Source organism: Lycorma delicatula, chromosome 3 (genome assembly GCF_047948215.1).
Source record: "Lycorma delicatula isolate Av1 chromosome 3, ASM4794821v1, whole genome shotgun sequence".
Classification (NCBI taxonomy): domain Eukaryota; kingdom Metazoa; phylum Arthropoda; class Insecta; order Hemiptera; family Fulgoridae; genus Lycorma; species Lycorma delicatula.
Genome location: NC_134457.1, coordinates 160,244,004 through 160,260,146, shown reverse-complemented (window position 1 = coordinate 160,260,146; position 16,143 = coordinate 160,244,004). Strand labels below are relative to the sequence as shown.

The window sequence follows — 16,143 nt, the reverse complement described above, 5'->3', positions numbered from 1 at the left end:
AATCTTAAAATTAATACAGACTTTTAATAGTCAAAACCAAAAGAATTTGAAGATATTTACTTTTTACTGAGTTTTTAAGTCTATTTTTTAAAGTTTTGAATAAATGAGGCAGTTGAATATAAAAGTTTGTTTTGAAAGACAGATTTTATACAGGAATGTGCTGTTCAAGGTGGACATGGTGTGCATCTAACAAATTAATATGCTAATTGAATGATTTTATGAGACTGTAAGCAGACGTAGATTGTAAAAGTTTATAACCGAGATCTGTAGTATTTACGTCTTAAGATATTTGTTTTTCTTTTTCTAAATATTCTTGATAAGTTTCTCAAGGTTTCATTTCTTTTAAACTTTATTTTTAAGCAATAAAATTAAATATAACTATTCAACACATTCAAACAGTTAAATATGTAAGATGAATTAATATTTCATTATAGTTATTTAATTCGGCAGCACTAATCTAGTATGATTTTTTTTTATAAAAGCAAATTGTATATTAGATTGGTGTCCGTTATTATTTTTTACCTTAATGTTCACAAATTTCCGGATGCCACAAAAAAACTTGCACAGTGTTAGGAATAGAACGGGAATCTCTCTCCATGTATCATTCTTTATGTAAATTACTTCTCATTAATTTTGGCTAACGAATTAGTACATTTAAAACTATAAGCCAAATGTCAGTTTACCGTAATTTTGAAATTTGTTTTCATGGATGAAAAGTTTACTTAATTATAAGAAATGCACAAGAAGATTTATAGTTTAAACAAATTTGCATGCATGAGAATAACATTAAGCTGTACGATCTTTTTTTTTCTGTAAATATCTGCGTAATTATTTTTTCAAAAGATATCGTAATGGAACCGGAACCGAACGCAAGTATATGCGGAGTATCTCCCATTAATCGCAGAGCCTGGATATCGGTTCCTTGCTGCAGGGGTCTTTCTTATTATCGAGCGGATATTTATGTTTTAATGGTAGTTGTATATTCTTTTTTTTAATATGGACGAATTTGGGGATTCCATTCCTGTTCTTTGTAGATCGGATTTTAAAATACTTTTAATTTCGGTTATTCCGTGGAAGATTAGCAAAATATCTGCCAATGATTCACACTGAAAGCTAAACTACTGGAGCAATATTTTCAAAAACCATTACAACAGTGCAAAATCCTTTAACTAAGACCAGAAATCTGACCTGACACTGCAATGAATTTTTTTTTATAAAGATTCTTGGTGAATAAATTAATTTTTTAAAGCTTTCTAACATTGTCAAGATTTTTATTCAATCATTTTTTTTATGTTGTTTGCTGCTAAATACAGGTTCTGTAGTTTTTCAAACAGTACACAAAATTCTCATTGTTTCAATTGCTATATTGTATCCATCCTTTTTTAAATATGCTGTGTATTTCTTCTGTACACTAAAATATAAACTAAAAAATGTTTAACATGTTTGATGGCAATCTTTATTTGGTGTATTACTATTATTCAAGGGTCCATCTTGTGTGTGTAAAATATTAAGTGTTAATGTTTGTAGATTTGTGATGTTATTTATATTAAGATGGCAGGCAAATAAAAAATCTGCAACCCATTTATTATGAAATCATAAAAGTTAATTTTGTTTTGTGTATTTGCAGATCTGTTAATTTTATTTAACATTAATTTTTTTCATTTTAATAATTTACATACAATTTTACTTTATTACTAGGCCTATTTATAAAATTATTGGATATTCTTTTTTATATATTCATATAAATCCACATGCTTAGGCATTTTTTCATTCTGATTTTATCAAATCTTGCTTTTACAAAAAGCAAGATTTTTACTTAAATTTTATTGTTTATTTCTATCATTTGAAGATATTTTTTACAGATGTTATTTCTTTAATCATTAAAGCAACAAGATTCTTTTTAAAGTGCTGGATGTGACATTCAGCCCTATAAGTAATACCTACAGAGTATAGATATAGATGTCAAATATGACAGAACTGGCCTGTCTAATAAATATTATTATTCTGAGAAGGAAACTTTTGACAGCCCCATTTTTACCTCAAAACACATTACAGCTGTAAGAAAGATGGGGACAAATTACAAATAAATGTGAACCCCAATTATCATAAAATCTAATTGCTAAAAGAAAAAAATACTACTAAATGAACATGTTTAAAATTTTGTTTTTATTTCAAATCCTGATATCTAAAATTAACACAACACATTGTAGACAATAATTCACATAATCATTGCTACCTAAACCAAAAAGAAAAAAAAATCTTTAATGAATGAATAAGTAACAATACAATATAAGGACAAAACTCAGGAAATGAAATTTTTATTTTATTTTAATTTTCTTTGAAGTTGAAGACATGGGTCTGGTTGTACCTGTTTCTTTGTTAACAAGCATGCTCTTTGAAACAAGAATTGTGTGAGTAATCTTGTAGGCCGACCCATTTTCACATCTTTTCTATAATATGGTTCAACCTCTTCTTCAGTTTGGCTCAACAATCCTGTTCCAAACGCATCCAATTGAATGTATGGGACTTTTTTGGGACAACAACACAGATCTTCAGTTGGAACCCATTCCTGTGAAAAGATCAATTATTTAATCAAACAGTCCATTCAACTTTTTTGTTATAAAACAATTTTTTTTTAATAGATGAAAATAAATGCATTCCCCACCCCTCCACTTCCATACCTTTTCATTCTGTTCTTTGAGGCAGCTAGAATAAAAGCAATGAAGGTGGGATATAATCCTGTGATGGAAGTATGTATGAAAACAGAATGACAGAATTAAGGTACACTTGCAAAAAATTTTCATCAAGCGTAACTATGATAGTAAAGACCTTAGAACAGAACAAGTAAAAGATTTTAAATATTTCAGAACATTATGAAAATGACATAGTTAAATGTCTTTGAAAATATAATGGTCACTAGCTTTACAATAAAGAGTTATGAAAGGTCAGTAATATTAAGAGAAATCGAATGAGTATAAGTCACTGGAGTTATTGCAGCCCATTAAAGATGAAGTAAAATGAAAAAATATTGGATTGAGGATATTTGAAATATTGGGATTGGAATGAGTGAACAAAATAAATATAATTTTTACATGTTTTAAAAGTGAAGATGGCAATCTTACCAAGTATTTTGTAACAGAACATGTTTCAAGACACAGTAACCATCTTGAGAAATCAACGTTGCAGATATCTAGGGTAATAATGCACAAAATACAATCTACCACTTCAGAAGACTAGGAATAGGACAAGAAGAATGCAAGACCAACTAATGTCATTGCGGCATAATCCATAATCCAACCAACTAACTCAGTTTTATAGAACCTATAATATATACATACTATTACTACTAACACATAAGTGTGTATATGCTGGCTGCTCTATCACACAGCGATAAATATTAAACACTACCAATATACATTGTGTGCAAGGGATGTAACTGCCTATGGGGCTCATACAGAATAAAGTTAGAATTTGTGAAGAAAGCCAACTAAGGCTATTAGATATACTAACATAACCAAATTTAATCAAGAGTATTTTATTATTTACCAATGCTGATAATTTAAAAGTAGGACACTATTTTTATAAGGATGTTTTAGCTGTGGGAACAAGCTTTCATCAGTCAAATGATTTCATGTGCAGAATTTTCAAATATTTCTTTAAAAATACTTTCCTATTTTTAATTGAGCATCTACAGATGAATAAAGGAAATTAAGACATCAAGTAGTACCTGGTTCCTCAGGCCAAGAGGAACTAATTTAGCTAATGCTGGTTGAGATATTAGCCAGGTGATTTTTCTGTTAACCAAGACCAGGTATGGTCAGTCAAGATATAATCAAGTATATAACCAGAACCAGTATATAATCCAGAACGGGTAAAATGTTAGTTAAGTCTGAATACAATAAAATTGTCTTCTTAAGACTTAAAATTGAACAAATGATTGTCTGTAGATAAAGAGAAATAGAAACCAATAAGATCAGGTATGTGAATGTTTTAAGATTAACAGAAAATAAGGAAAATTAAGGAAAATAAGTGCTTGAAAGCCACAAGGAAATGTTAATATTTCATAAAGATGTATTTTTGAAATGTCACTTGTCTATAATACAAGTCTACCTAAGGACAAAAACATATTTGTTCCAGTATTTTTAAGACAAGACAATACAGATTTAATTTAAAAATTCACTCAAGAAAAAGATACCATGTATATTTCACTATAATACTCCATTAGGTACCTTATTGTTTACTCTGATACTGATCCCTAAGTTCAATCCTAGAAGACCCAAATAAATTTATATTAACATAGTTTACAAACATTCATTAATTTACGTACATTCATGAAAGCTGCTGCTTGACAACAATCACCACCTGTTTTACTTGTCCCATTGTCAAGATCAACACTCTTATGACCTGTAAAAAAATTGCAAGGTTTTAGTGTCATTTATTTTTATGCAATTATTTATAGTAAATAAGCTAATACAAATCATTTCATACTGTTATGTACAACTAGAAAATAAAATATTTCAATTACATCTACTAATTTTTATCTTTCATAAAAAAAAAATTAAAAGTAAACTGGTTACTTAAATTCATTCTCAATTTGCCTTTACATGGTTTCTTTCTTTCATATCTCTTCAATTTTCTTACCAAGGCTCATCTTCTACCCACCTTTCACCTTAATATTAATACATTTCTCTCAGTCTATTGCTCTTACACTATTTACATTGATTCAATCATTCCAATCTCATAGTTCCTCATTCTATCCTTTGTTTTATCCAGTACTTACCTCAAGAAGTTCATTTCTTCTACTTTACTCTATTGAATTCCCTCCCCCTCAAACATGGTTAATCAGTGTAAACTCTTTCTATCCCTGATTTTTCTCCAGATATACTCCCTTTTTAATAGACCCTTGGCATACAATTATATACATGGGCATTGGATAGTGATTTACATACTGCTGCTGATACATTTTCCCCTTTCTATTTTCATAGATAAAATCTATGAAACTTAATTTACATCCAACATTATGGTTTATACCAAACTTGGATGAGACAAAACAATCTTTATTTAGATCATATGGTGTTCAGCTTGAGGGCTCATAGTAATACAGTCATCATCCCACACTTGTTCTTTATAGTCTTATACACTTTATTTCATATGTGATGAAATAATATATGCTCTGCTTCCTTTTTCTCTTCCCTTTAAACATTTTCTCAAATATTAATTACTATGTTAAATACTCTGTTTTGTGTTAATTTTGTTATTACACAAAATATTATTCCTCAGTTAATCATTTGATTTCCAGCAACCTTTTTTTGTTGATAATGAACTTCAGTATTTCAATTAAATTCAGAAAATATTCAGTTTCAAAAAGAATTCTGATCATGTCTTAAATGTCGGTAAATCCCATGTACCTGGAATATCAATTTGGAAGAAATAGAGGGGGTTTTAAATAAAATATTGGCCCTCGTAACTAAATTTGTGTAAAAACATTAATACAATACTCAAAGAGGTTTCCTTGATATATTAAATTAACCCCAGCAAGGCATATATTAATATAAAATGAATTTTAGAAAGAAAGATTTTTTTAATTACTTACATCTGTTTAAATTTTTAAAATGTTGCCATATTGGCAATCTCCAAACTCTATCTCCAGATTCTAGCCCAGCTCTTAGAAGTTCACTCCATAATCCAGTAGTGGAAGTGAAAGCACCAGTAGCTGCTGTTCCCAATAAATGTGACACAGATTTAGTGTACGAGCCAACATTAACAACCAATGCTGGCTGATAAAATTCAGTGAAGTCAAGAACATCAGTGAGCACTACCCTACAATCATTATCAGGATCTGAAACGCGAATGTGAATGCCATTCCTATCTCTTAGAACATCTCCTGGTTTTAAACCCATTGGAGAGATCATAGTTTCATACAATAAAATCACACCTGTAAATGTAAACAAAATGAGGGAGATAATATAATTATCAATTTTTTTTATAAAACTTAAGAAAATTAAGTAGTAATCCTAAATTTCTAACTGTTCAATTCATGCCTCATACATTTTAAAGATAGTTATAGTTATTATCATAGTAAACTGTCAAAATCTGATCAATTATCTATAACTTGCAAAGTTCATTATTAAATCTTATTATAACAGTATTTAAAAAAGATCTTGCTTTCGTACAGATTTACAAATTACAAAGTGGGACCCTAGAAATTTAAAAAATAAAAATAAATGCAAAGTTAAGTTAGAAACAGTCATATACATTTTCATAGTATATTTACTCAACATAAATGTTAGATTATGATTTTACTACATCCAGCTATAAGAATAATCCAGCTATAGAAATAAAAAATGTTCTTTTCTTGCAGTTCAAGTTGACTTTAGAAAACAATATTAATTCTAAACCTGTACAGCTCTTAATAGAATGAGTATCATCAATATTGTTACAATCTCTCAAGTCAGATCACAAAAATTTTAAACTTGCAGATAGAGATTTTACATCATTATCCAGCCAGTTGAAATAAAAATAAAACTCAAGTTTAAATTCTTTTATCATGTAAAACCACAATTGAAGTACATGTAAAACTTATGCTCAAAACTGAACTTACAAACAACAAGAGCTACTTCCAACAGCTACAAACTCAAGAAACGGTAGCAACAGGGATATTATCTGCACAATACAGACCAGATTTCATACTACAAAATCAAATTTGTTTCCATGCATAAGAAGTTATGAAGCAGAAAGTACCAGAACCATAACACCAAAACACCAAAGCAACAAGTAAAAATCCTAATTACAAATTATATATCCTCCTTGGCCCAAAAACACATTGGTCTGTACCTGCACACTTCTTGGAAAACTATTACTAAAATTCCTTTTATGCAAGTCCTAATGTTTTCGTAATTTGAAGAAATGCACGATTCTATTGCTTACATTTCTTATGCGATTACGTTATCCAATTGTTCAGCTTTAAACATAATAAGGGTGCCCCAGATCTGATGATCGTCATAGAGTACTATATTTTTATAATTTATAATAGTTAATACTCAGGAATAATAAAAACTTACACCGAACATTGATAGGTAAGCGTTTACGTGCAATAGCCATCATAGTACCAGCAAGAGCAGCAGCTCCTGACATATCTGCTCTGTATTCATGCATACCTTTGTATGGTTTCAGGAATAATCCACCACTGTCAAATATACTTCCTTTGCCTATATAACCAATAAATATTTAAAATTAGGAAACTTAAATGTGTTATACTTTTAAATAATGTATTAATGTTAATAATGTAATAATTAAATAATGTTAGATATTTTTCATTTAACTTCTGTTCACCAGTTAAAATAATTCAGACTAGAAATACTTTTGTCCATATATTTTTATTTAACAAGATAGAATAATAAAATATAACCTGAATGATAACACTGGCTCTTTTATAAAAACTTTCCAGGACAGACTAAGGATCCTAACTACCTTTTAGAATAAATATTTATGGGAATTATGAAATTCTTTCACTTTCTCTGCCAAACACTGTTTTGAAAATAATTTTTTGGAATAGAAAAAATCTAAAATCTCTAAATTGCAACTTTTTATGACAATAAGAATTTTGTTTCTGTAAGTGTATGGACAGAACTATAAATATGGTAGGTAGTACTATTAAGTATTTTTCACATCAAAAAGATCTGACAAATAAATCACTTACACATCATCCTAGTCTGTCGCTGTGATGAGTAAAGAAACTCAGCAGTGTAATTACATTAGTTTTTCCAAAAATTTCATGGATAACAAAATCAGTTTCCAATTTGTTCTATCTTTTAACATAAATATACTATAGACTAAAAATAATTCAACTCGTGAAAATAATTACCAGTTATTTAACTCATTAAAAAAATTTACAATAAAGATTCTATTAAAAAAATTTCACTACAAAATATCTACAAATGAACAAAACTTTAGTGTTAAACACATGACATGAGGGGAGAGGTTATTAGGAAACTTCATGAAAAAATTAAACTATGTTCATCAATCTCATAAAAAAAAAATAATAATGGTACCAATTTGGTAATTGTAAGAAAAAAAATTAAACAAGAAAAGTAAAAAATTAAAAAGTAAACAAAAGATAAGCATGTAATATTGTAATAAAGGTTTTACTACTTAACTACAAGCACCACAGGTTTTGCTCCTGGTTCATCCCCACAGTAACCCATTTCAACTAATAAGGGAGGAGCACATGTTTGACTTTTAGCTATTGACAAACTTGCAGACATTCTACGTACTGCCATCCAATCACGATTTCGAACATCAATGTGGACATCGTATTTGCAAAGTTTATCCATAAATTCCTGTAAATTAAAAAAAAAATTAAATATATAAATAAACAGACTTAATAAAAATTCTCTTAACTTCTGAGCAATTATTTTCTAGATTGATACATTAAAAAACCTTTCCTTCCTTCCCTTTCTTTAAAATTTTAACAGTAACTATTTAAAAGTGCTAGTGCTTTTTTCTAGTTATTCTTATCTATAAATAAATTCCTTACCTGGGCTAACAGATCTGGTTTTTTTAGATTTGCAGGTGCATGACTTAGAAATCTTGCCCAATTTTGCGATTCAGCATTTATTTCCCCACTAGCCCATGAATTACTAAAAAAAAGAAAACATTTTAACTTAATTTATTTTTGTTAAGTATTTTTTGATTGTTCATTAATCTAAAAACAACAGTAAGGAAGAATCTTCTCATTATAATACATACAAAATAAATTCTGAAAAAATGTATATATCTCAATTATATTTCATAATTTCTAATTAAATTAATTATTCTGCAATGTTTATTGTCATAGTAACAAATTAATCATAAACCAACTGTAAAACCAACTATATCTCTCTGTAAAACATTCATATCTCTCTCTCTCTCGCTCTCTCTTTTTTTCCTTTCTCTCTCATGCAGATGAAGAAAATATAGCGGCCTCTTCTAAATAAAACAGAAATCTTGCCCAATTTTGCGATTCAGCATTTATTTCCCCACTAGCCCATGAATTACTAAAAAAAAGAAAACATTTTAACTTAATTTATTTTTGTTAAGTATTTTTTGATTGTTCATTAATCTAAAAACAACAGTAAGGAAGAATCTTCTCATTATAATACATACAAAATAAATTCTGAAAAAATGTATATATCTCAATTATATTTCATAATTTCTAATTAAATTAATTATTCTGCAATGTTTATTGTCATAGTAACAAATTAATCATAAACCAACTGTAAAACCAACTATATCTCTCTGTAAAACATTCATATCTCTCTCTCTCTCTCGCTCTCTCTTTTTTTCCTTTCTCTCTCATGCAGATGAAGAAAATATAGCGGCCTCTTCTAAATAAAACTACAGTTTGTCATATACCAATTTATTAAAATATCCTAACATCCTTTCATCCTTTGATGCTAAACTATAAATAATGGAAAACAAATATTTTCTATTATAAGCTGTACAAAGCAAATACACAGCACTTGAGATCTCTTCTAGGCTAAGAACAACAGACAATACCATAAGATTCTCTAAAGACACTAACACTAATTTTCTCCCTAAGATTCTATACAGGACAGACTAATTACATTATAGTATTTAAACCTCTCTACCATGTTTTTAACAACTTATCGTGGTACCAATAGGAGATTCATAACCACGTGCATTCTGGACACGGAATCAAATCTATTTCAATTCTAGTCTATTTTTTCTCTATTTTGAAAAAAAGATATGATGGGTTCTATAATAAAAACCTATTTTTAATAAAACAAGCAACATCACTAATCAGTAAATTAAGTTCATTACCTATTTTCTTTCTTTTTATCAGTTTTCTAGAATTACACAAGTCTGTTGCAAGTATTTTTCATAACCTGAAAACCTCCTGATCGAATCTACTGAAAAGGAGTAATGTCTGATCAGGATTTTGAACCCAGAACCTTCATATATATATATATATATATATATATATATATGACCACTATTCACAAACCCCTTAGAAGATATCTGACAACCTTTTACATGGTTAGTAAATAAATTTATATCATGCCAAACTGATCCGGTCAGTGTTCATAACGAATTACAGTAATTAAGTTTTTTAAAAGACCAAAATATTGTAAAATTTGATATTTTTGAGAAACCTACATTATAATTATCTAATTTAAATTTTAGATTCCTTTAAAACTTACATTTATCAAGTTAAATATACAGTTTTTATACATACCTATCAGGATTATCGTAAAGTTCAATATGAGGTAAACTTTTATCTCCAGTAGAAATATTAGCTTTATAAAAATAAGTTCCCAGTACTGAACCTTCAGCAGCTGCTTCTGGAATTGTTGCTCCATCAACATATATTTTATTAGCCCCTCTATCTTGAACAGCTCTTGCTCCTATGGCTGTAGCAATTCTAATATTCTCCTTTTCTTCATTTAATTGTTCAGAGAGATTTAATTTATTTACATCTTTTAATCCAAGACCAGCAATTGCAATGTGGTGATATCCTCCCACATCTAGACCCGAAAAAGTTTCAACTTTACCTAATGGAATCTGGTACCTGTAGAAGACAAATAAAATATCTTTTTAAAGAGGCAACGATTTTATTTATTTACTTTCCTTTTTAAGTTCACGTATAAAAGTAGTAAAAGAATAAAATTTAAACATTTTGGGCAGAATAGCAGTCTAGGGAGAAAAATTAGATTTCTTTTTGTTCATACCCTAACTGCTTAAATATGTAGCACTAGCTCTAATTCCTTAACATAAATACTATACACATTGCGCCCACATGCTCTTATTCATTCACTGGTGTTTGATGAACCAATTACAAAATGTTTACAATTTTCCACTATCTAAATCAGGATATAACTAAGAATAAATAAGGTTTAATTAATCAATGGTAGGGGATTCAGTGCTGGGGAAAACTGAAGTTTGAAACCAAGCAAGAGTACAGAACGGTAAAATATATAAAAAAAAAGTGTTAAGGTAGTCTTCTCATTTACTTTTTAAATGAGATAAAGCAGATCGATACACCATTAAACATTTTATGCAGAAAAATCTGTTTCAGTCTTAGTTAAAAAAAGATTTCTAAAAAAGAAAAGTTTTTTCTTTATACCAATGAAATATGTAAAACTGGGAAACCAAAACAGCTACAACCATTTTTTTTTTCTTTAATAGAATATATAGGATAAATAATAGGATTTAGGGTTAAAAAGAGTACAGAATAGGAGTAAATAACAATGGAAATGGGCATGACAAACAGATTGAGATTTTGGTATGAAGGTATTGTGGCTACAAGCTTTGTGCAGAATAATTTTTTTTTTACATTTAAAGTTACATTTTGCGTGTAAAATTGTTTTTACAGTTTAAATTGAATACAAATTTTACTGGTATACTTCTGTGTCAAAGTTCATTTAATGGTACTAATTAAGAATTGGCTGATGCTGAATCTGGAAGTGACCATCAAATTGGAAAAGGTTTTCAGTAAAGTATGAGAATATACTGGTAATTTCAGCCTAATTCAGAAATGGTCAATCTACTAGTGAAGTGATCATAATTGTTGGTAAAATTTGAAGATTTTAATGTTACTTCCTTGTAATTTTTCATAAAAATATTCAGCTCTAAGAGTAAGTAGAAAATACAACTTGATATATGCATTATCTACACAGGATTCCCATAAGAAAATATTTTCAGAACAAAGTCTCCCAAGCATTACTGGACATTAACTACACAACTTAGATTAGTTTCAAAAATTAAAAAAGTACAAATCATGTTAACACTATTTTTATATTTTAGAAGTGCTTTATATTTCTTTCAAGATTTATTACACAGAATGCTTTTATAAAAAATTTAATTATAACTAAAAATGAATTAATGATATTAAACATGATTTTTTAATTAGTGCTCTTAATTTTTTTTAATTACTGCTCTACATATTTATTTTTACTATTTTATTCTAATCTGAACATCTTTAGAATGGGTAATTATGAAAATTGTATACAACTAACAAAAGAACTACATTTGTCAGAAAGAATCTAGGAAAAATCATGAAAAAATCTTAATTACAACAGCAATACTAAACTAAGAGTTATTTTTTTTCAAGGTCCGATCGGTCGCGAAATAATATCCCGCGCAAAAGTCGGATGAACCTTTGCGCATATGTGTTGCGCAGCGTCTCTTTTATGACCTTCAATCACGCCGCGTCACCTCGTTTAGTTCTGAACACACAGCTAGCACTTAAACATGTTTACAACAATAGCATCTCCCGCCAAGTGTGAAGTGCGTGCGGTAATTCGATTTCTTCAGGCTGAGGGGTGTAATGCAGCTGAAATTCATCGATGAATAAGTAATGCAGCTGAAATTCATCTATGAATAAGTAATGCATCTGAAATTCATCGACGAATAAGTAATGTTTACGGTCAAACTTCAGTGAGTGACAGCAAAATGCGACAATGGTGCAGAACTTTAAAGCAGAACGTACAGATATTCATGATGCAGGCGATCAGGGAAGGAAGCGAGTGTCAACCGATGATCTCGTTGAGCGAGTGGATGAGGCAATTCGAGAAAATCGTCGGTTTACAATTTCTGTATTGAGTTATTCGTTTCCTGAAATTTCAAGGTCAGCTCTCTACATCATTGTGAGAGCTATCTTCAGTACCGCAAACTGTGTGCGAGATGGGTTCCCAAGATGCTGTCCGATCATCACAAAACAATGAAAATGGACGCCTCCCTAACGTTTCTCCTGCGCTAACACAATGAAGGAGAAGATTTTTTGAACAAAATTGTCACAGGGGACGAGACATGGGTCCATTTCAGTTTCGAAATCCCATTTCAGCCAGAAATGGATACACTGTCCATTTCAGCCGCACACTGCAACTGTAACAAAGAAGCTCCTGCAGCGTTTTCGTCGGGAAATGTTTGATCACCAACCATAGGATAGCATTTTGACACATACATCGAGCTGCAGACCAGCGTAGAAACATGGCTGAAAACAGGCGTCTCCGTTCTATGACGAGGGTATTGGAAAGTTGGTACAACGCTACGACAAATGTCGTAATCGGACTGTCGACTATGTAGAGAAATAGTGTAACTATGTAAGTACTTGTTACAAATAAAATTTTTTTTATTTTCACTGTGGTTTTAATTTCGTGACCGATCGGAAAAAAAATAGCCCTCATAATAAAAGAGGAGTACAATTAAAAAAAGGATAATAGAGTATTAGTGTACCTAAGTGATAAATTGTTATAAGATTGATTGAATTCAGGTCTGTACATTGTTTTTGCAACAAATGCCTATATTTTATTAAATCCCTGGATAACCAGATCAGGATGAGACATTAGATCCCAACAGAAGAATTGTGACCAATAAAAGGAAATTGTCCTGTCAGGCCTTCAACTGTTTACCTCCACTCAAAGACAAACACTAACCATTTCATTGTGCCACACCAAACAATTATATATTAGGATAAATGTATGTTAAATCAGTAAAGAATATTATATTTACTTTACTATTTTATTATTACAGTATCATTGTATTATTTTAATGATATTTAAGTACAATTATGAATTTAAAAAGAGAAAAATATGAACTATTTATTTTCTCCTTTCAGTGGCACCTTCTTACAACTAACTACAACTGACTTACTACAGATCAGCTGCAGGCGTCTTCTTGAAAAGTACCTCAAATACTGTGTTACAATATATGGAAACTGAGTCTTTAATGATGTAGATATACATTTTATTTTTTTAGCAAATATTACATTCATAATTATTATTGGCATATAGAAAGTTATAATTAATTTGCTAAATATATCAATCATGTTCTAAATGATATGAATTATTTAGATATATTTAGCAAATAAATTATAACTTTCCATATGCTAATAATTATGAATGTGTGTTAAATCAGTAAAGAATATTAATTTGCTATTTACAAGAAATTATTTTATGTTTTTATAAATGAATTAAGGCAAGCAGGATATAATATACAGGAATTTTATTTTTGTTCAAGTTATCTTTACCTAAAAGTAATTAATGAGTTGTTAATTTGAACAATATTAAGAAATAACATACTTTTTTAATGTTTGTTTAATAAAGCCATTTGTTGCATCATTTAAACGCTCACCAGCAGCTGTTAGTTCTTGAACTCCATCAGGAGTTTTTGACTCGTAAACTCCAAGAACCAGGCCTTTCTGGAATAGAACAAGTTCATTAATAAGCTTTTACTAATAGAGATTATCATATACCTCAATTAAAATTATAATCTTATAATTTTATTTATCAAAGACACAAAATTACAGAACTAATTAATTACAACTTTTATTCTTATACATAGTGTATCCATCTATTAATTCTTCTTTATGAGCGTCACTAGAAAAACTCTTCATTTAACTAAATAATGCAAAGTAAATAATGTTCAAGTAATTCATAGCTGCATCATACTTCTGAACTCCAACAGAAAACATGCATTTTTAGCCTTACTCAGTTTTAAAGCAGCTGCACAACAATTTTGATGCCAATAAGATAGATATGAAAAATGTGCACTATTTAGCAGCAAACATTGGAATAAATAGAGAAAATCTTTGTAGTCCAAAAGTACCAGGTTTATATAATCATGTATTCTAATTAACAGGAAGTTGTTGCCATATGTAAAATTAAGACTGCTTTGAGTAATATTCCTGTACTCCTGTCAATATGTAAGATGGGTTTAGTTAGTTATTTTTTGAAGTGTATGTTTCAGAGAAGAAAATATGTTGTTTATGTTTCAGTTCAGCAACATTTTATTATGTTTTTGTTTTTACAAATATGTTTTTGTTTTTTACAATATAAAGATTCACCAACAAAATTTTGTAAGCAGAAGCCAAAATTTTATGACTCCATCAAACCAAACTAAAATTAGTATAAGATTCCAACAAACAAAACAGATAAAACAAAAAAATTAATAATGTGCACATATGACTAAAATTGAGGTAGGAAATCAGAGTACCTTCAGTCTGTTACATAACTGATTCAAAAGTCAGGGGATGTGCTTTTAATCAAAATCTGAAAAAACATGGAACGAAGATCAGAAAATTATATCAAGTAGCCAAGAGTATTAAAGTAAGACAACCTCCTACACAGGAAGATAAGCACTAACATCCTGCACCAATTTATGCACATGTAATTTGTATTTGCTAATTTTATATTCTAATTCACTATTTTCCTGTGTTTCCAAACAGATCTCTAATAATAAATGTATTTTTGTACTGAAAAGAATGCAGTATTATTCATTGATATAGCAACAATGTGCACATTGCCTATGTTATTGTTAAATAAATTTACCCTATGAGCAATTTTTTCTTTACTTTATGTAACAAGTTGTATATGTGTAGATGGAAGTAATATACACATCGCTCATGTGAATCAGTGTTCTTCATGTCTACTAATTATAACTATTAAAAATACAAATAGCAAGATAATGTAAAAAGCATCCCATTTTATTTAAGTATTAATTATGAAAATTAATGTAAGAAACTAAAATAAACAATACATATAATGAGAAAGCTTAATATCATTCTCTACACTGAGGACTAGTCATTGTCTGATGTCTATTCTTCTGTTCAGCAATACAGTAGATAACAAGTTCTTATTTTTTTTATTCTAAGAAATACTTATCAATTTATATTAATCATGATAAGTAAAACAAGTAATTACAATTCATCCACTCTACTCAAAGCATCCCTTCTCCAATTCCATTTTTGAATAACTAAGTTTTTATCAATTATTTTCTTTTTTCTTAATTTCTAATTCACATTCTTTTCTCAACATAATTTTCCATAACTTCCAACCATCTTATCATAGAGCCTATTCTAGTTATTCTAAAATTAACCTATAAAACTGTTTTCATTAATTTTTGTATGTGTACTACTTCCAAAAGTTATTTCAAGTATAAAAGTAATATATTACAATACAGATTTGACAAAATACATTACTGATTTGTGCAATATTTTTGTTTGAATTGTAGAAGATAAATTTACCATATACACCCATATCAAAAGTATACTGTCTATTAATAATTAGATTGATAATTTAAATATAAAACAAAACCAAATTATCTGCTAGCTATTAGAATAGTTTTTTATAATTTAGGGTTGGG

The 16,143-nt window shown here is 29.1% G+C and overlaps 1 protein-coding gene across 1 annotated transcript in view; it reads right to left on the bottom strand.

Moving 5' to 3' along the window:
- Positions 1 to 2,185: 2,185 nt before the first annotated feature.
- The window catches only part of LOC142322152 (cytosol aminopeptidase-like), a 34,687-nt gene continuing 20,729 nt past the window's right edge, over positions 2,186 to 16,143 (bottom strand). The window contains exons 2-9 of the mRNA XM_075360896.1: positions 14,082 to 14,200; positions 10,238 to 10,570; positions 8,537 to 8,639; positions 8,177 to 8,339; positions 7,062 to 7,229; positions 5,594 to 5,935; positions 4,328 to 4,404; positions 2,186 to 2,569 (exon numbers count right to left, since the gene is read on the bottom strand). Coding sequence (XP_075217011.1) covers positions 2,324 to 2,569; positions 4,328 to 4,404; positions 5,594 to 5,935; positions 7,062 to 7,229; positions 8,177 to 8,339; positions 8,537 to 8,639; positions 10,238 to 10,570; positions 14,082 to 14,200 — 1,551 coding nt within the window. The 3' untranslated portion in view covers positions 2,186 to 2,323. The remainder of the gene's footprint in view (positions 2,570 to 4,327; positions 4,405 to 5,593; positions 5,936 to 7,061; positions 7,230 to 8,176; positions 8,340 to 8,536; positions 8,640 to 10,237; positions 10,571 to 14,081; positions 14,201 to 16,143) is intronic.